The 22,216-nt window shown below is 42.4% G+C and overlaps 1 protein-coding gene across 1 annotated transcript; it reads right to left on the bottom strand.

Moving 5' to 3' along the window:
• Window positions 1-257: 257 nt before the first annotated feature.
• On the bottom strand, window positions 258-21,676 carry LOC102535209 (uncharacterized). Its single transcript, XM_015249566.3, has 4 exons — window positions 21,419-21,676; window positions 20,177-20,306; window positions 8,438-10,168; window positions 258-2,772 (listed from the first exon to the last, which is right to left on the bottom strand). Exons 1-3 carry the CDS (start codon window positions 21,449-21,451, stop codon window positions 8,514-8,516), a joined length of 1,818 nt encoding a protein of 605 aa, XP_015105052.1. The 5' UTR covers window positions 21,452-21,676; the 3' UTR covers window positions 258-2,772; window positions 8,438-8,513.
• Window positions 21,677-22,216: the final 540 nt, after the last annotated feature.

Genomic DNA, 22,216 nt, shown 5'->3' with positions numbered 1-22,216 from the left:
AGATGGTTGTCTGTTTTTAGCTTTAGATCTTTTTATTAGATCTCTCTGTGTGGTCAGCATTTAGCTCTGTTTTTTTCAACTAAGTCTCTAACATACTAATACAACAAAATACCTTATTTTCCCAACTACTTCACATTTTAAATGATTCCATGTTTGTGTTTACAGACATCTTGTATGTCTAATTGAACTAATTGTAGATTTCTATAGCAGTAAATTATGCTAAAACAATATACCATGTTCAAGGCAAATTCTCTTCATTGTATGTTTTAAACGTATTCATTTTTATTAACTTAAAAGTACTTTGAAGGTATCAGAGGAATTTTAGACAGATTGTCACCTGCATGCTATTACATTAGCAAGATACACATTGTGTGAATTGCATTAGTTATGGTATTAGCTTTTCTCTCGGTCTGCAGCGTGTCTCTGCTGTTAAACTTCATTTAACCGTCTATGATGAGGAGCATTTGCTTTTGCTTTACTATGCCTTACAATTGTCTCATTTCAGTGTTCCTGGGCAAAATTTGAATTTCCTTTATTTAAGATAATCTTCTTTATCAATTAAAAGAAATAATGCTTATAGACACCAAATCTCCCTTTCAGCACTTTGAATATATCATGCCAACTGCTTCTGGCCTGCCAAATGTCTACGGAGAAGTCTGATTTCCTCGTGGGGATTCCTTTGTATATGACTTTGTTTTTCTCCTGCCTCATTTAGAATGCTCTCTTTAACTTTTGTCATTTTAATTATGATATGTCCTGGGGTAGGTCTACTTAGGTTCATCTTGTTTGGGACCCTCTGTACTTCCTGTACCTGGATATCTTTCCTTTTTCATGTTAGGTAAGTTTTCAGCCATAATTTAGTCAATACATGTTCAGTCACTTTCTCTTTCTTCTTCTGAAACTCCTATAATTTGAATGTTCAAATTCTAAATGTTATCTTAGAGGTCTCTTAGGTTGCTTTCATTTTTGAAAAATGTGCTTTGCCTTCTGCTGCTCTGATTGGGTGATTTCTAGTCTTCTCTCTCCCAGATCACCTGTGCGATCTTCCGTATTACTTATTGTGCTATTCATTACTCCTAGTGTGCTCTTTATTTCTGCTATTGAATTACTTATTTTTGATTGTGTGTTTTTTATATTTTCTAGTTCTTTGTTAAAATGTTTAATGCTAGGTCAGTTCTCTTTTCTAGTTCAGTTAATATTTTTATTGCCAATGTTTTTGAATTATTTATCTGGTAAAATGTTTATCTTTATTTTTTATGGATTTTCTCTTGCTCTTTCAACTCAGCATAGTTCCTCTGCCTTTTCATTTTATGTAACTTCCTCTGTCTCTGAAAAATAGGTGAAACAGTTACGTATTGTGGTCTTGAAAGTGTGTCCTTATGTGAGAGTGTCCCTATGCAGACTGTGTGTACCTAGTGCTTTTGGAGGGAGGGCTGGATTTGATGTGGCTGCCAGTCAAGTCTTTCCTCAGGGTGTGTGGGCAGCTATTACTTAGTAACCAGGGCAGCTGGAGATGGAGGGGCTAGAGCTAGCACCCAGCCTGAGGTGCAACTTCCTCTCTGCTCAGTGGCCATCACCACCTTGTCAGGTGTGTTGTTGGAACAAAAGCCATGGGGGCTGGACCAGGGCTGGCTCTTTTCCCTTTAAGTGTTTGTTCTTCCCTCTCCCAGACTGAGACCTTTGCCCCAGAAGAGGGGAGTGCTGAAGCAAGTGGGACTTCTGTGCACAGAGAAGCCAGGTGGCTGCCTGTATAGGCATCCATGGCTACACTGAGGTGCAGCCCAAGGTCAAGTCTGTTCCCCTGTTGTGGCTGTCCCACGTCAAATGCTGTACTGTTACATGGTATGAGCAAGACAGAGCATTGGCCTGGGTCGGTCAGGGGTGCACTGGACTGGGGCACCTGGCAAGCAGGTCATGCTAAACTCAGCAGCTGCTAGAGCAGACCTCTCTCCACCCTGCCTTGGGGACAACACCGCGTGGTCTCTAGCAGGGGATAGTGTCTCCAGCCACCGCCACTCCCACCCTTTAGTGATACCACTCCACAGGGGAGGAGCTAGGCCTGGGTGGCTACCCTGCATATACCGTGAAGTGGATGAGCTGTAGCCAAGCAGCTGCCATCAGAAATCTGGGCTGCGTCTGAGGCACCGGTGGAGGAAGTACCAACAATGCTGCCGAAGTCCTACTCAGGCTCTTGCCCAGGACCGGGTCAGCTCTGCATCCCAGGGTTGAGAGTTTCCCAGCTCCTGGCTGCCGCAGACACAGTGCCATGCTGCGGCATGCAGTCAGCGCGGCCAGAGCATTGGCTCCGCTCTGGCTGGGGTGTGTGTGAGAGCTGCTAAAGCACAGCTCTCTTTGCCTGGGCTCAGGGGCAGGCGGGGGCATGTACACTGCTCTCAATCAGATTCCAGGCTTCTCCAGGCTCTCCACATGTCACTGTGGTTTTCCAACCAGCAAGGAGTCTTCTCTCCACCACACAGACCATAGGGAAGCCGAGTCTGTGGCTTGACCCACTCATTCCCAGGATGGGAGTGTTGCCTGGGCAATTTCAGTGTCCTCCAAGTCCCACAGTCCTGACCCAGTCGCGTGTCTTCCCATCCCACTCAATTATGTGCGGATCTTTCTTACAGCCTTGGTTGTGCAGGAGTCCTTCTGCCGGATTCCAGTCAGTTTTCAGTGAGAATTGCTCCACATCTAGACGCATATTTGATGTGTTCATGGGAAGTGAGTGCCATGTCCTCTTACTCTGCCATCTTGATCTCCTCTCACCTGGTCCTTAATGAACAAAAGCAACTAAATGAGAAATGAATGTATTTTGTTCACAGGAACAAAGAAGGCCTCTTCCTTCCTGAGTAAGAGGGACGACGACTGTCTCTCTCTCTGCCTAAGCTAGAGCTGGACTCCTCTGAGCTCTTCCCCACTGGACCTGAACCCCTATCCCATCCGTGCAGGACCTGCTTAGCTCAGCTTTATACAGAAACCTGCAATGGCAGCGTAGTAAGAATAACCCCACCCTTGGTATCTGATCTCTCCAGCTTTTTTCCGGCAAGATTCTTGCTAAGTCAGTTTAGCAAGAACCCTTGCCTACCCTTGATGTTTCCTGTTAGTAATTTTCCATCCGCTGACCCCTTTACTCAGCTCCTTGGCTATAGATCCTCAGCTGTCTTTACTGTACTCAAACTTGAACTCAGTCTTTTCCCCCATATTGTAATAGTGTTGACATCTATCCCAATAGTCCTGAATAAAGCATTCCTTAGAATTTTAACAAGGGTCATAGTATTTTCCTTAAAAATGTTAAATCCATTTCAGTCAAACCCAAACATACTTTCTTAGCTTAAAAAAGTATTTAAATGAAGGTACTAGGGATTGAAGCCAGGACCTTGTGAATGCTAAGCATACACCACACCACTGAGCTATACCTACCACCCCAAAAGTGAACATACTTCTGTGGGCATGGACAGAAGATGGGAGGGTCCTTACCCACCTCCCAGAAATGGCACCTACAGGGCCATCTGGGCACTGGACTTCCATCATACATGTATCCTCTTCAGCCCTCTAAATCCATGGGAAGAATGAATAATATTCCCATTTCAGACCTGAGGAAATGGAAGCCAAGTGCTAAGAGGGGGATTCCTCAAAGTCACCATCACAGAGGGGGCTCAGACAGAATCCACAGGGAGGTCTCTGGTCTCCGCAGCCCCCTCCCCTGTCTGTGGTTTTGTCCAAGGGGAACATATGGATGGTGTCAGGGAGGTCTGAGGACTCCCATTTCCTCTTCATGGAACTGGGGGAGGGCACTTAGGGTGTTCAGGTAGAGCAGGAAACAGAAAGGTCAGGTACAGCACTGGGATTGAAGGGGTTTGAGGTGGTAACAGGTGGGCTGCAGGTGCAATCCAGGCACAGCAAATGGACCGTTTCTAGGGAGGAAACTGAGGTCTCGAGGGGGTCATACACTTTTGAACTCCCAGCAATGAACAGGGATTTGAATTTAAATGCCAGGTTGCCTGGTTCAGGATACGGGGAGTCTGGTCACTGCACTCCTCTTTCCTGCCCAAACCAGCTTTGGTGACTCAAAGAACCCCGTCTATCCACTCTGTCCCTCTACACTGAGAGCCCTGATCATATCTCCACCTCATGGTCATCGACAGGCCTAACTCTTCACCGGGAACCAACACTGATGGCTTTCCCTTTAATATACCTAATGTACCCAGTGCTCACAAACTATTATGATTCCCATTTCTGAAAGGAACAGTGTGTAGCTCAGGTTGAAGGACTTCCTCGAGGGCACACAGCTGCCAGGCCACTGACGAGCGTGGTTCCTCTATGTGGGCCCACTGGCTTCTTTTCTGCCCCTCCCAGTAAGGACTGTATCTGCTTTGTCCAGGTCATTAACCAACCAACCGATGCAGACGGACGTCCGCATTTCCACCGGAGACTCCAACTCCACCTCACACACTGCGCCCCTCGTTCCTACAAACACCCTCCCTCTTCTGAAGTTCTTTACACAAACAGGTCCAACCAAGGCAGCCCCAACAGGGCCATCCGTTGTGGGAGTGCAAACTTGGGTTAACAACTGCAATGATTGCCTTTACCAAATCATATCCTCACCTTTATGTAAGCACATAAGAAATGTATAATCAAAACCAGTGCTTTCTATATTTGTCATTATGCGGCTACCTCAAAGCAAAATGTCTAAGCACAGAAGACTAAACTCTCAGTACCAGCCACCACCTTATCTACGGAACTTAGCTCAGTTGCCTGGAAGCTGCCGAACTAGCAGGATCTGCTACAAACTGTCTCCTCGCCGTGAAAAGCAGAGACATGCTTTGCTTGCTTTGCCTAGTTTGAGGTCACAGGTTCAGAGCTGCTTGTGCTTATGGAAAACCATAGCTCATCCCCTGCCCTAACCGCCAGGACATGCTTCGCTCGTCGGGCGCAGATGCATCGTGTGGGCTGCTCCTGCTCACAGAAGAGGGACTGAGCCCTCAGCTGGAACGGCTGGGCTGCTTCCCATGCTTACATGATTTCTGATCATTGTAGGGAGACTCTGTGGTGGTCTGGTTTTCATTATCAATTGTTTGAAACATTGTAACCTTGCTCATGATTGTCTAAGGTTTAAAATAACAGTTTGTATTACCAATATTGTAAACTAAGTATAAATTAAGATTATGTTTCTGTTTTTCACGAACTGAAACTGCTGACCTGCATCCCTGCACATACACCATACCCCTTACTCATTCCTATGACGTATTTCACTTTGATTGTTTGACTATACTCAATAAATACAAGAGCTTCGGAGGAGCTCGGGGAGTTGGTCTCCGGCTTCCTCTCACTGTCTTGCCTTGATAAAGTCTTGAGTAACTTCGTTCTTCTGCGGTGGGACTTTTGCTGGACAAAACTCACAACTGGTGACCCCAACTTGCAGTGATGAAAACCCACAACCCATGTCACACCATATGTGACACAGGCCTCCACCGCCAAACGTAGTGATGGGTTTCCAAGGTCCTGGCCATCTTCATAAACCCACTTCAGGATTTCCCAGATGCCTCACTTCCCAGTTGCCCCCATCACTATTCCAGGAACTGTGAGGGACACTGAAGGAGTAAGAATGTCCATTCTGGCCCTCTTCCTACCCAAGGCTCTTCCTCCTAACCTTCTCACTCATCACCCCAACGCTCCTTTGACTCCACAAGAAAAATACAAATCACCAAACGATAGTTGTTAATTAGCAAAAAAAAGTGTCATCCTCTTCTTGGAACCCACACTTTAGCAAATTTATTCCAAATGCCAAGGGAGGAATGAAGGCTGACACCTCCCACTAAGCCCTTAAAACCCCACTCCAATCCCCCTGTCTCTCAAAGCTGTGCACGTGTTGCCTCCAGGTTGTGCCAAGATTGTTTCCTGAGTCCCTGATCTGATCCCCATCAGTGCATCATGAAACCCGCAGTGATGTGGGAGTTCACTTCAAGTCAGTCTATACACATCTCACACGTGATCCACAGGGACTGTGTGATTGTGTGTGTGGCCCACACACATTGTTGGGAATCCTTATCACATGCCTGTCCCACAATCTCCCTGGAGTGTTTGTGTGTATGTGTGGCCACATCACCTGTGGTAGGTCAGCAATTCACATATTTCTGCAACAGAGGCTCACTTCTGTCACACATCCTTTCAGCAGTGGTACATGTTTGTAGGTCCAGGCTGTACTGAAGGGTGCTGGCACTCAAAATCTGTCAGTGTCCCAGGCTATGCTGATATACACAAATAATTAGAATACTGTTATGTGTAATAAAATCCTGGAGTTATGAAAGGGCTCTATTTCAGAAATGCATTCTAAGAAGTTATGCATTCAATGACATGGCAGCTGGGATTGTAAATTAAAAATCCACTAAGTGCATGATGATACAATCCACACAAAAAAAGAACATGAAAATGATAATGATGTAAGACTGGGAAAGATCCATCAGGATTCAAAGAAAGTCGTTCCATTATATACGTATTTGAAAATATTCATTACAGAAGTGGATTTTGTTCTTTTATCAATATTTTAATGAGGATCAACTAGAAATGTGAAGAGGAAACTTGGTTTCAGGGGCGTACACAAGTGTCACAACATCTAAATGTACGTTTTGTGTGTGCACAACTTGAGTCAACCATACATCTACTAAACTGTTCTAAAAACAAATATGCAAAACCTGTCACTTTATACCCACTTTATGACAGCTTATTAGCTATGACCTTAAAACTCTTTGTGGCTATTGTATCTGTATGGTGGAAAAGTAATATAATGGTGGGCCACTGGCAATGCTTCCCAACTCCCATGTTCAGTGACATGTTGGCAATTAACACTGGCTACGGTGGGAGCATTTACACCAGGGACATTGGCAAATGTCTGGGTTTAATTTACTGTGTTATTACACATCCAGACTTAAGAGAGAGGGACTATATGTTAGTAATGCAGATTTATCTTAAATACGTATGCCTGTGGCTATTACATTGTGTGTAATACAAAAATTGAGGGGAAAAGTGAGAAAATATTCTTCCAGAATTCGATCTCACAATTCCATGCAGAAAAGAAGTCATTCACATTATTGGTGAATGAGTCAAACCCCAACAGACACTGCTTTTACCCTATTCCCCTACTTGTCAAAGAAAGGGAAAGTAATCCAAATTCACAGAATTAAAGCAGGCAAAACACAGGAGTACAAATTTGACCAAACACGCAGGGGAAAAACAAACACATGAGAAAACACAACTTCAAGGCTTCTGGAAGAAATATAAAGTGGGGTTTTACATTCTCCACGGAAGGGTCCGCCTGCATTCAATCTCAGCTTTTAAGCTAAGGTTGGTAAAGTGTGGGTTGTGAGGTGGGGGAAGGCAAGTTCCTCCTGAGTAACCACCATTATCTGGCGATTTACATTTTTCTGGTAGGGTGGAAGGAAGAGCGGGCGATGGGTAATGGGGTTAAGAAGAGCCTTGGGGGCTGAGGGCCACAGGGGACATTCTTATACCTTCAGTGTCCCTCACAGAACTCAGCAGTGTGACCAGGTCAACTGAGAACCAGGGGAACAGGGCATGCGGCAGCGGGTGTAGGAAGAGGACTGAGAGGATCTTGGAAATCACTACATACAATCCAGGAGGCCAGTGTCACATCTAAGGTAACATGATCACCCTGTCTTGGGTGCCTCAGCTGGTGCTGTTGTCCCTGTGAAGAACTTCAGAAGAGGATGTCTGCAGGAAGATGTGCACTGAGGGAGCTGGAGAGGCACCATGGGTATGGGTAGTTAGCAGTACACAGCAGATGCATCTGGGCAGATGGGAACCTGGGAGTTCCTGGTGGAAGGGGCAGTAAAGAAGGCAGTAGAACCCTGTCATCAAAGGCCTGGGAGCTGTGCTCCCTCATGCAAGTACCTCAAACACCTGGAGCTACAGACCCCTCCTTTCAGAAATGGGAGTAATAGATTCTGAGCACTGGGTACACTGGGTAGATTATTCATAGGAAAGTCATCAAAGTTGGTTCCCAGTGGAAGTACTCCTGTCCATGAGCGTGGGACAGGGGTATGAGTGGGGCTCTCACAGTGAGGGCCAGACAGTGTGAGGAAGGACAAGGGGTTCTTTGAGTCCCAAAAGTAGGCTGGGAGGGAAGGAGGAGTGCAGTGACCAGACTTCCCAAGCCCTTAGCCAAGCAACCTGGCATTGAATCACAAGTCCCTACCCATTGCTGGGAGTTCAAAAGCAGACGACACACCCTCTCTGGGCTTCACTTTCCATTTGCTGCACTGTGCCTGCACCTGCCCCCTCCCTCCTGTTACTACCTCAGACTCCTCCAACCCCAGTGCTGTCCTCATTCACTGCATTCACAAGGCCCCTTCTCCAGTGTGAATGCTCTGATGTTAAATCCAGTGGCTCCTTTGGATAAAGAATTTATCAAATTCCTTACACTCATAAGGCTATTCTCCACTGTGGATATTCCTCTGGGTACTGAGCTGATGGTTTCGCTAAAGGATTCAATGCACTCATAAGGCCCTTGCTCTAGCGTGAACTCTCTGATGATAATGGAGGCCAGATCTATCAGTAAAGGACTTCCCACATTCACTGCACTTGTACGGCCTTTCTCCACTGTGAAGTCTCTGATGGTAACGGAGGCCACATCTACTGATAAAAGATTTGCCACATTCACTGCAATCATAAGGCCTTTCTCCATCGTGAACTCTCTGATGGTAATGGAGGCCAGATCTATCAGTGAAAGATTTCCCACATTCACTACAGTCAAAAGGTCTTTCTCCACTGTGAAGTCTCTGATGATAACGAACACCAGACATAGCAGTGAAAGATTTCCCACATTCACTGCATTTAAATGGCCTTTCTCCAGTGTGAACTCTCTGATGGTAATGGAGGCTAGACCTATCAGTAAAGGATTTCCCGCATTCACTGCACTTATAAGGCCTTTCTCCGCTGTGAAGTCTCCGATGGTAATTGAGGCCGTATCTACCAGTAAAAGACTTCCCACATTCATTGCACTCATAAGGCCTTTCTCCAGTGTGAACTCCCTGATGTTGAATGAAGTGGCACCTTTGAGAAAAAGATTTACCACATTCCTTGCACTCATAACGCTTTTTTCTAGTATGGATTTCCTTATGGACACTGAGCTGGTGCCTTTGGCTAAAGGATTTCCCACATTCACTGCACTGATAAGGCCATTCTCCACTGTGAATCCTCAGATGATAACGAAGGCCAGACCTCCAAGTGTAAGATTTCCCACAATCACTGCACTTGTACGGCTTTTCTCTACTGTGAACTCTTTGATGTGTAAGGAAACCAGAATAGTAGGTAAATATTTTCCCACATTCACTGCATTTATAAGGCCTTTCTCCAGTGTGAACTCTCTGATGCTGAATGAGGTTGCACCTTTGAGAAAAAGATTTATCACATTCCTTGCACTCATAAGGCTTTTCTCCAGTGTGCGTCTTCCTGGTGGTACTGAGGTGGTGGCTTCGGATAAAGCATTTCCCACATTTGCTGCACTTGTGAGGCCTTTGTCCAATGTGAACTTTCTGGTGCTGAGTAACTGTACACCTTTGGGTGCAGGCCTTCCCACATGTGCTGCACTCACAAAACCCATCACTACTGAGGACTCTCTCATCCTCAGCAAGTATGTCTCTGTGGTGGGAGGCCTTCTGGCATTCACTCCAGCTGGGATGACTTTTTCCACTGTGAAAAACAGCTCCACGTTCACTACTGTTGTTTAGTTTCTTCCTGCGATTAGTGGCCTGTTGCTGAAGACCAATGCTGGCCAGAAAGGTCTTCCCAATCTCCCTGCAGGTAAATGGATCCTCTGACACATGAACTGTGCAGCTCTTCAAAAATGAGGGTCCCCCTACATCACACCTGTAGAGTTTCTCTCTAACTAGCTGCCTCTGGGGCTGTTGAAGGTTTGCAGTGAAACAGAACTGCTTCCCACATGCTCCACACATGTATGCTTTCTGCCCGCTATGTGTTCCCTGGTGTTCAGCCAAGTGCAGGATGTCTCTCAGAACTGGGACACACATCTTACAGGACTGGGCCTTCTCAGGAGACACACCTGCCCTGGAAGTCCTGATCTGTGACACTCCTTCTACAGATACTCTCCGTTTAGAAGGTACCTCTTCATCCTCAACTCCATGCCAAGAACCTAGAAACAAAAATATTATAATGTAAGTGTTGACTACATTGGGCGGGAATGACTTGACCACAAATGTACCTCTGACACATGAAAGAACCAGTCCACAGGATTGTGTTCAGGAAATCCTGGAATCAAACTGAGGAAGCAGGTGCTCTGCATTACTGGACCTTAAGGTCACAAAATTGAGGAGGCCTCACCACAGGACACAAGGACTGGATGTGGCCCAAGAGTGAAAGGCACGATCTATAATTCACTCCTGTCAATGGCTTCTACAAGGACCACATCTGCTGGTGACCTGCAAATACTGTGCAGAAATGTATGTCATAGCCCCAGAAAATCTGCCTGGAACAGATAGCTGGTGTTCAATGAATATTATAGGCTACGTTTGTGTGTCAGGTCATAAACAAAGCCAGAAAGTACTATGGTGAAAACACTGCAAAGAACACGTGAGATAAGTGGTCCAGAGAGGCGACAGGTAATTAATTCCAGGCTGGAGTCAGAAGAAGAATGAGAAGCAGCAGAAATGACAATTCTAAATGAGAAAGGATGACAGAAGTCATCTGTGGCCAGTGGCAATGGCACTAAAACAGCAGTCAGACAAGACAGGTTCCTAGTATGACTTCAGCAGAGACCTGACATCAAGCCCTTTCCCAGGTGCCATTCATCTTGGCCAGGCTACCTGTGAGCTCTTTTTGCTGAAACAACGGTCATGTCCATCCCAGGAGCACCAAGGACTCTCCACCTCCAGCTGAACGACTACATGGGACACAAAGGATACAAGTCCTAAAGGAAAGTCAGGACAGGTGAGTGGCCAATGCTGGCCCAGAGGAACTCAGCTCAGCATGTTTAAACATTACAAAAGGACCTCTAGTTCAGCCAGGGGGAAGCATGCACTCCATCCAGCAAAGTGTCAGGAACCCATCTCCCCACCTAAACAATTGTACTGGTAGAATCTAACTGATGTAACCATTCTGCAACTCTGGAGTCTAATATACAGTGTCCCAAATTCCACTAATTTCAGTCAAGTTCAGCTCTTAGCATGTAGGAGTTCCTAATTCCACAACCCAAGTCCCGTGGCAGGTGGCTGTGCACATGTTCCCAGAGCAGTCTGCAAGCAGCCTGCAGGAGCCAGAGTGGGCACTAAAAACCTAGTCCTTCAAATACGAGACATGTGCACTCTGACTGCTGCTTTTGAAGGCAGAAGTGTGGCACAGGGAAACGGCTACTGTTGGAAGCTGTACCACCACTATACAAAGCCCCTCCCCCTCTGGCTGAAGCCAATCCAGGGGATTTAAAGGGCCAGTTTCTATACTCATGCTCTTCATTTTTCTGATTTTCCATTTTGGGGAGCGAGATATTCAAGGACTAAGACACTCAAAAGCAACCTCTTATATGGGAATTTTAAAATGACAGCACATCCCCAAGGAAAGGCACACTGAAAAGACTTTGTTTCCACCTCATTAGTATCCAGGAAAGGGATACCCTAAAAACATCACAAGAAAGAGAATCCCCCTGCCTCATGCAAATCCTGGTTAAAGATGAGAACAGAACCTCCAGAGCTGCAATGTTGTAAGATACAAATATTCAGTTTTCAACAACAAAACGTCACAAGACATACAAAGAAACAGGAATGTATGATGAATTGAAGTGAACATAACACATCAACAGCAACTGTAAGTTCTGAACAGGTACACAAAGAACAGACGATGAACTGATTAGAAAAAAGACTTTAAAACAACTGTCTGAAAGATGTTCAGATCATTGAAAGAAACAAGTGGGCTGAAAAAAATATATTGCCTGAATGTAATGGTAATAACAACAAAGAGATAGAAAGTATAAGTACTGTAAAGTAGAAAACTTGGCAGCTGAAAATAGAATTCCCAAGGTGAACAAAAATCACTAGAGGGAAACAATGCAGAAAAAATTCCAGATTTGATGAAGGACATAAGTATAAAAATCCAAGTACCTCAATGAACTCTAAGCACAATGAACTCTGAGCCCCACAATGCAGAACACTATAACAAGTCATTAAAAAGCAGAGACAGAGAATCCTGAAATCAAGAGAAGTGACTCATCACAGAAAAGGGAACCAGAAAAACATTACCAGGTTTCTCATCAGAAATCCTGGGAGACCAGAAAGCAGTGGGCTGATAGAGTCAAATCACTGAGGGAAAAATATCCTGCCAACCAAGAGTCCTAGATCACGCAGAAGCACCCTTCAAACATGAAGGAGAAATTAAGACATTCCCAGGTAAACAAAAGCTGAGGAAGGTCTTTACCACTAGACCTGCTCTGCAGGAAAGGCTAAAAGGAGTCTTTCAGAGTGAAATGAAAGGACACTGGTGAGTAGTTCAGTTATTTCAAGAAATAATGATCTTTGAACGTATGTACAAAAAGACGACCAGATTCACATAGAGAAGAAAGTATGGTTACCAGTGGGTAACAGGGGTGGGAAGGGGTAAATTGGGAATTTGAAACTTGCACCTCTTGGGGAGTGAGGGAAATGTTAGCTATCTGGATTGTGGTGCTGGCTTCATAGGTGTACATATCTACCAAAATTCATAAAATTGTACATCTGAGATATGCGTAGTTTACTGTAGAGCAATTATACTACAATAAAGATGTTTTTTAAAAAAGAAATAGTCTTTGGCAAGGGTAAGTCCATATAAAATTATAAAAGCTACTACTTTTATTGTAACTTTATAACTGCACGTTTTGGTTTTTTACATTATTTCAAATACTAATAGGCCTTTTAAAATATTAGTTCCAGTTTAAACATACAACACATAAAAATGTAATTTTGTGAAACCAGTAACTGAAAATGGTGGGGATAGAGCTCTACATAAGCAGAGATTTTTTAAAAAATGATATTGATGGTAAGCTTGTATAAATTTCAATTAGTATACTAGAGCTTTAGGATATTAAATGTAATCCCCACGGTAACTACAATGAAAGCTATGTAATTTACACAAAGGAAATGAGAAGGAAATTAAGACATTTCACTACAAAAAAAATCAGCTAAATACAAAAGGAGTAAATAACAAAAAATAAAGGACAAGAACACTCTAAGGAATGTAGAAAACAAAGCAAAATGACAAAAGTACCTCTCATCAGTAATTGCTCTAAATGAAATTGGATTAAACTTGCAAAGCAAAAGACTAATTGGCAAAACAGATTTTTTTAAAAAGATTCAATTATATGCTTTCAAAAAAAGACTAAAATGTTGAAAATAAAAACTCAGAAAAAGGTATTTCATGCAATAGTAACCAAGAGAACGCAGAAGTGGTTATTATTAATAGCAAACAATAAAGATTTTCTGTCTAAAACCAGTACAAAGGGGAATGGTATATTTTAACAAGAGATTCAACTTAAAATGACACAATAATTATAAATATATGCATACACCCAGTAACAGACCATCAAAATATACGAAGCAAAAACTGACAGAATTGAAAGGAGAAACAGTTCTACAATAATATTTGGAGACTTCAATAATCCACTCTCAATAATCAAGAGGAAAAATAGATTTAATTAGATAAGAATCATATAAACTATCCTCTCCAACCATAATACAATGAAGATAGAGGTCGGTAACATACAGAAAACCGAAATACAAATGTGTGGAACTGAAACAACATGCTTTTAAACAACCAATAGGTCCAGTAAGAGAATCACAAGGGAAATCAGAAAATCCTTAGAGACTAATGTAAACAAACATACAACATACTAAAACCTTACAGGATGCAGCAAAAGTATCACTAAGATGGAAACTGACAAGTACAAATGCTTACATTAAAAAAGAAATGTCATGAATCAACAATCTATCTTTAAACTTGAGGAACTACAAAAAGAACAAACTAAACAAACCTTTCTGAAAAGGAAAATGATAAAGATTAGACAAATAAAATAGCCACAACATTCTGTTCTTCTTAACAAGGGCTACCCTCAGTAGAAACTATTTAAACAGGGCCTAATCTGCTGTGGTTTTACCAGAGCCTAACTCATCTTGGAAAAAGGAAATATCCAGCTCCAGCCCCCTCTACCCATCCTGTCCCACTTAAGGGAGTGAAACATAAATTGAGAAGCACTTGTGAGGTTCACAGTCCAGACACAGAGGCTAATTAAAAGATTGAAAATTAAACATACTATGAATGCTTACAGGACTATGCAAGTTTTCCTCACCACATTTTATCAACACACCAATAAAGACCTATTTACAATGGTTCCTTTCACCAAATATATCATGCTAGTTACCAAGAAAACATTATAGGGCACACTAAAGAGCAAAAAACAAGTTTTGAAGAGACAACAGAAGCTTCAGAACCAAAACCAGAAATCACTGGGATGTTGTAATGATCACATTGGTGATATAAAACAATTATGATCAATATCCTCATTAGAGCAGTAGACATTACACAAGACCAGAAGGGCAACGAAGTAAGAGGTAGGACATTCTAAGAAAAAAACCAAAAAGAGAAGTCAGAAACACCATAAAAGAAATGAAGAATGACTGTGATGGGCTTATTCACAGACTGGACATACCTGAGGAAAGAATCTCTGAGCTTGATGTTATCCTAGGAGAAGCTCCCAAAATTGAAAAGGAAATAGAAAAAAAGATTAAGAAAAACAAACAGAATATCCAAGAACTATGGGACAACAAAAAGGTCTAACATACATGTATGGAAACATCACAAGGAGAAAGAGAAACAGAAGAAATATTTGAAATAATGATGGAGAATGTCCATGAAATTAACACCAGGCACCAACCCACAGCTCCAGGAAACTCAGAAAACACAAAGCATGCTGAATCCCCAAAAAACTATACCTACGTATATCACATTCAAATGCAGAAGAAAAAATCCTGAGAGAAGCCCAATGAATAAACACCTTACCTATAAAAGAGCGATAAAAAGAATTTCACTTGAGTTCTTCTCACAACTCATGCAAACAAGAGAATGGAGTGAAGCATTTAAAGTGCTGGAGTTGGGGTGGAGGGGGCATGTGGAAAACCATACTACCCTAGAATTGGGTATCCAGCAAAATTACCCTTCAAAAGTGATACTGAAATAAAGGCTTTCTTAGACACATGAAAATTGTGGGAATTAATTAAAAGAAGTTCTTCAGAGAAACAGAAAATGATATAGATCAGAAATTTGGGTTCCACATAAATAGAACAGAGAATGGAAATATTTCAATGACATGTAACTGACACGTAACACTGTATTTGTTAAAGTGTACAATATGCTTTCATGTATGTATACATTGTACAATGATAACCACAGTAAATTAACATCATAATTACAATTTTTTTCTTGTGATGAGAACTTTAAAGATCTACTGTCTCAGCAACTTTCAAATATACAATACACTATTATTAACTACAGTCCCTGTGCTGTGCATTACAACCCCAGGAATTATTCATCGTACAACTGAAAGTCTGTAGCTTCTGACACCATCTGCACATTTCTTTCACACACTCACCATCACCTGCTTTGGCAACTACTAATCTGTTCTCTATATCTGAGTTTGCTGTGTGTTTGTTGTTGTTGTTTTTTTAAAGAGTCCACATGTAAGTGTAATCCCATAGTACATCTGACACTTGAACAACATGGGCTAGAATTGCATGGGTCCAATTATACATGGATATTTTTCAACACATACACACAGCATTACATGATGTGTGCGTGGATGAATCCACAAATGCAAAGCCTCAGCACCAGAGCGCTGACTGTGGGACTTCAGCATCTGCAGATTTCAGTGTTCAGGGGCTCATGAAACCAGTCCTCTGTTGAAACTGAGGGATAACTGTATTTGTCTTTCTCTGTCAGACTTATCTCACTTCACATAATGCCCTCAAGGTCCATCTATTGTTGCAAATGGCAGGACTTCCTTTTCTTATGGCTGAGTATTGAAAAATACTCCATATGTAGCACATTTTTGTTATCCATTTATCCATCAATGGACTCTTACATTGTCTCCATGTCTTGAATACTGTAAATAATCCTACAATAAACATGAGGTAAAGATATCTTTTTGAGATGATGATTTCATTCCCTTTGGACTGGATAAATAAATACAAAGAGGTGGAACTGCTGGATCATGTTATTCCTTTTTCAGTTTATCTAAGATTCTCCATACTGTTTCCCATAGTGGTTGCAACAATTTAAATCAACACTGCACAAGAGATCCCTTTTCCCTACATCTTCACCAACACTTATTTCTTGTCTTTTTGATAACAGACATAATAGGTGTCAGGTGATATCCCACTGTGGTTTTGATTCGCATTTCCCTGACCATTAGTGATACTGAGCACCTTTTCACATAGCTGTCTGCCTTTGCGTGTCTTCTTTCAAAAAAATGTCTGTTCAGATCTAACAGATGACAGTTTGTGGAAAAGAACAATGGCAAAAAGGTACTCCATTACGTATTTTTATATACCCACTTATGTATGCCTAGGTAAAAGTAAAATGCACGACAGCAACAATACAACAGGGAAAAGAAAGCAACTAGGATTTCTGTTTAAATTACAACATACCCAAACTACTCATGAAGCCATATAATGTTACTTGAAAGTGGACTTCAATTAGTTGTTAATATATATTGGAAACTCTCAGGCAACTACATGAAAAAATGAAAAGAAAGAAGTATAGCTGATAGGCTAACAAAGGACAGAAAATGCAATCATACTAAATGCTAGATTGAAACCACTAAAATAAGAGTGTAAGAATAAAAGAGAAAAAAGGAACAAGGAAAATGAATAGAAAATGATGACAAATATGATAGATATTTATACAACTGTACCATTAATTAAAAGTAGTCTAAATATACCAATTAAAAAAGGAATGACCAGAGTGGGTCAAAACACAGGACTTAAGTATATGTTCTCTCCAAGAAACCTACTTTAAACACAAAGATGGATATAGATTAAAAGTAAACGAATACTGCAGCAAAAACCATCCTAAGACAGATATCTATACAGGCCTTCCTGAAATAACAAGAATAATCTCAAATAAACAACCTAACTTACCATTGGAAAAAAAATCACAAAAGGAAGAACAAACAAAACCTAAAGTCAAATCTCAATATTCATAGCAGCACTTTTTACAATAATCAAGATGTGGGAGCAATCTAAATGTCCATCGACAAATGACTGGATAAAGAAGCTGTGGTATATATATACAATGGAATATCACTCAGCCATAAAAAGGAATAAAATAATGTCAGTTGCAGCAACATGGATGGAACTAGAGATTATCATACTAAGTTAAGTCAGTCAGAGAAAGACAAATGTCATATAATATTACTTGTGTGTGGAATCTAAAAAAAATGACAGGAATGTATTCACAAAAGAGGAAGAGACTCACAGATATAGAAAACAAACTTACAGTACTGGGGTGGGCAAAGAAGGATAAATTGGGAGTTTGGGATTGGCAGATATAAACTATGTACAGAATAGATAAACAACGAGGTCCTACAGTATAGCACAGGGAACTATTTCAATAGCTTGTAGTAGCTTTTGGTGGGGGAGAGGCAAAGTAATTAGGTATAATTATTTTTAATGGAAAACTAGGGATTGAACCCAGGACCTTGTCCACGAGCTATACCCTCGCCCTGGCTGGTAATAAGTTGTAATGAAAATGAATGTATGTGTGTGTCCGTGTATATACGCATATGTATACATATATATACACACACACATACACACATATACATACAGCTGAATCATTAAGCTGTATAACAGGAACTACTAATACAACATTGTAAACCAACTATACTTCAATTTTTTTTAAAATGGGGGGAAAAAACTCAGTAAAAAAATAACAACCCAATTTAAAAATGGGCCAAAGACCTTAACAGACACCTCATTAAAAGAGAATATACAGATGACACTATAGCATATACAAAGATGCAAGGAAATGCAAATTAAACTCAAAAGGAGATACAATCACATACTTATAAGAATAGCCAAATTTCAAAAACTGACAACATGAAATGCTGGTAAGGATATGGAACAAGAGGAATTTCATCCATTGCTTGGTGGAATGCAAAATTGTACACCCCATTTTGAAAGACATTTTGGTAGTTTCCTACAAAACTAAATACATTCTTAAATCATCCAGTAATTATACTCCTTGGTATTTACACGTAAGAGTTGAAAACTTACATCTACACAAAAATTTTCACAGGTGTTTAGAGCAGTTTTATTCCTGGCTGTCAAAACTTGGAGGCAATCAAGAAGTCCTTCAGTAGATGAATGGAGAAACATGGTACATCCAGATAACGGGAACATTATTTAGAACTAAATACGAAAGAGCTATCAGGTCATGAAAACATCACGCAGAAAACTTAAATTCATGCTACTAAGTGAAAGAAGCCAAAATGAAAAGGCTCATACTGTATGATGCTAAATATATGACATATTAGAAAAGGGAAACTAAGGAGTCTAAAAAAATCAGTGGTTACCAAGGAGTACAGGGGAGGAAAGGATGACGAGATGGAGCATGAAGGATTCTCAGTGCACTGAAAACACTCTATATAATACTATAATGGTGAACATGTCATCCTACATTTATCAAACCCCAAAGATGAACACCATCAAGAGTGAACACTAATGCAAACTTCAGCTTTTGAGTGATAATGAAATGTCAGTGTAGATTTATCAATTTGAACACTCCAGTGTAACACTTGATTCAATGCAATCCCTATCAATATTCCAAAAATCTTTGAAATTGAAAACCTCATCCTAAAATTCATATAGACTCTAAAGGGATTCCATAGAGACAACACAATTGTGAAAAAGAACAAAGTTGAAGGACTCATGCCACCTGATTTCAAAATTTATCAAAAAGCTACAGTAATCAAAATAGCATGCCAGTGGCATAAAGATACATATATACTCCAATGGAAAAGGATAGAGAACAGACTCTAAAAATGAATCCTCACACACATGATCAAATAGTTTTTGAAAAGAGGACCATTACCATTCACTAAGGGCAGTCTTTTCAACAAAGGGTACAGGGAAAACTGGATATCCAAATGTACAACACTGAAGTTGAACCAACCTCACCTAACACTATATAAAAAATTCATTCAAAATGTACCAAAGGCCTAAATATAAGAGCCAAAATGATAAAATTCTTAGAAAAAAACAAAAGGGAAAAGCTTCAAAATGCTGGATCCACTTATGATTTCTTGACGACAACAACAAAGGCAGAAAAACAGAAGAAAACACTGACACACTGGACCTCATAAAAATGATCAATTTTTGGTGCATACCTTTAACTAACACAACATTATTTGTTAATTATACATCAAGAAAGATGGAGGAAGAAAGAAAAACACTGAACAACTTTTGTACATCAAAGGACTCTGAACATAGGGAAAAGGCAACCACAGAATGGGAGAAAATATTTTAAAATCATGTATACAACAAGGGATTAATATCCAGAATATATAAATAAAGCCTGTAACACAACAACCAGAAACACAAAGTAATTAAAAAATGAAAACGGATTTGACTAGGTGTTTTCCTAAAGATACACAAATGGCACAACTTTAGGGGAAAACCATAAAATGGTAAAGATATACTACTTAACAGAAGTAGAAGAACTGAAACCTTGGAAAAGGGTCTTGCAAGAACAGTTTATGGTCTGTTTGAGTAATGACCATATCACTGCCTACGGTCTGTTGCACAATCAGGCACAAATCAATGTCAGATAAAGGAATGGAGAAAAACTTAGGTACCATGGAAATGGACAGTCAACTGACCAAAGAGAGGACAAGAAAGGAAGGATTTATCAGGCTGAGCGCAAGACTACTGACCCTCAATCATTGCCTGCAAGATGCTGGGTCTACAGAGCAGGGATGCACTCAACATAGCCACAGTAAACAGAGCACATCCCCAAGGGACTGAAGTAGGAAGTAGCAGCCACGGTCTAGATGTGAAAAGGACAGAGCTGTCCAAGGGGAAAAGAAGAAAGGCAGTTCAGGGGACAGGGGCGGATGCGAAGGCCTTACCCAGCATGGATACAAGTGCAAAGTTTTCCAGCATGACATCAAGGTACAGACGTATCTGAACCTCATCAAGCAGACACCATTCCTCCCAGGAGAAGTACACGGCCACATCCTCAAAGGTCACACTGTCCTGCTATAATGGGGACAAACAAAACCATGAACAGTCTCACTCCTGAAAACCCATGACTCATCTTCCCACACATCTACCCTACTGCCCAACTAGATGAAGCCTTGAGACCTGGGTAAGAAAACCTTCCTGCCCTGATCTGAATCTCCCATGGCCTCCAGAATACAAAGGCAGTCATTTCAAGGCTAATTACTCTTCCCCGCTGTTTACTCCCACCAGGAAAAAAAAAAAAAAAAAAAGGAGACCACCACTTAGATAAACCAGCTCAGCCTCACTTCAAAGCAGTTCCAAACGCTCATACTGGTTCCAGTAATAACCTTCCACACCTCCTACTATTAGTGTTGGCAAATGGGGACCCTCTACATATAACCTGGCCTGGATCCAGGACCCTGAGCAAGGGATTCTCCAGGATCCCCAAACCAAAGGGCTAGCAGAATAGCAGCTGAAAACCTCCCAAATACAGAGGATGTGTGGGTGGCGATCAGAACAAACGAGAGGGTGGGACAAACTTCACTGACCAAAACTGCTTCTGCAGCCCTGGGAACCTGTGGGAAAAGGAAGCCCACGGAGGAAAGCGACCACGGCGGCGCTCCGGGGGCCAGGCCTTCCTGGATCTCTGCCCGGTACCAGCCAGGGAACCTCCACACTTCAATCCTCAGTGTACCTCTTACCAGCTGTGACCTGGGAGAAGCCACAACTGCCCTCTGCCTCCATGTTCTTCCTACATTCCTTGATTCCTTTGAACAAGCTTTGCAGTATTTTAAAAAACCTCGCTCAGATCGTGTCCTTCCTTGACTCCAAACTCTCCACGGCTCCCAGAGCCCTAAGAATTAAGATATAATCACTCCTGCACCATTCCAGGTGCAAGTGGGCCTCAAACTTCGTTCCTCGGAGAAACAAGACAGACTCCAGGTTCCCCGAAGTTCCCGGTTCAATTGCCTCTCCAGGCCCCACCGACACCGCAAGACACTGTGGGCAGAAACTGGGACCCCGTCCCGAAGGCCTCGGTCCTGGACCAGGGGCCTGGGCTAAAGAGACGGAAACTGACGCCCCCCGCTCGGGGCGTTACTGTCTGGGTGGGAAACGGGCAGGGGAGAACCCGCAGCAGCAGCACTTACCTGAGCCGCGTCCCTCAGCGCAGCCGCCGCCATCCGAGCCTCTGCGCGGAGCAGAGTGGCCACAGTCTAGTGACCGGGTCGGCTCGGCACCGACACTCCTCGCAGGCGGCGGTGTCCCCGACCCTCACACCCGCCCCCGTGTTGCGCGGACAGAACCTTTTCCTGCGCCTTCTAGCCCGTCACCTCCCTCCCTTCACGGGAGACGCAACTTCCTGACCAACCTAACGGACCCCATAGCAATCAAAATGTCGGCTACGAGCACGCCGGAAGTGCCTCTCCAGGAGGTTTGCCCCTCCGGAAATGCCCCCTTTCTGGATTTTCATTGGATAACGTCATTGACCTTTAGCGAACGACCTTCTGGGTAATGTAGTGGTAAGGACTCAGCGAATAGCGCTTCGCACGGAAATCACCCAGCGGGATGCCAAGCATACCGGGAGGGGCGCTGGGAAATGGGCGCTAGGGAGAGGGAGGGGCTCCATCCTTTTTAACCCGACGGGACAACCAGGGGGACAGAGGAGATAAGAGAATTGAAGTCTTTGGTGCTATTAGTCCCTGAAGCGTTTGGACAATCTCTCAGGCTCCGTGAAGTCTTCGCAAGTTAACATCCACTGGAAACTGAAAGCAAATACACATTTTTCTATTGCTCTTGAGATGCATGCAGCCTGAAGTGTGAAAGTCATTTTGGAAGCTTTGGTCAGGAACAGGAAAAAAGGCAGGCAGGACTGTGACTGGGAATATGAAGAGGAGATAGTGGGCAGCCCTGAAGCAGATGGACAAAGGGGAAAGCACTGTTTCTGG

Source organism: Vicugna pacos, chromosome 9 (assembly GCF_048564905.1).
Source record: "Vicugna pacos chromosome 9, VicPac4, whole genome shotgun sequence".
Taxonomy (NCBI): domain Eukaryota; kingdom Metazoa; phylum Chordata; class Mammalia; order Artiodactyla; family Camelidae; genus Vicugna; species Vicugna pacos.
This window is presented reverse-complemented; position numbering and strand designations above follow the sequence as displayed.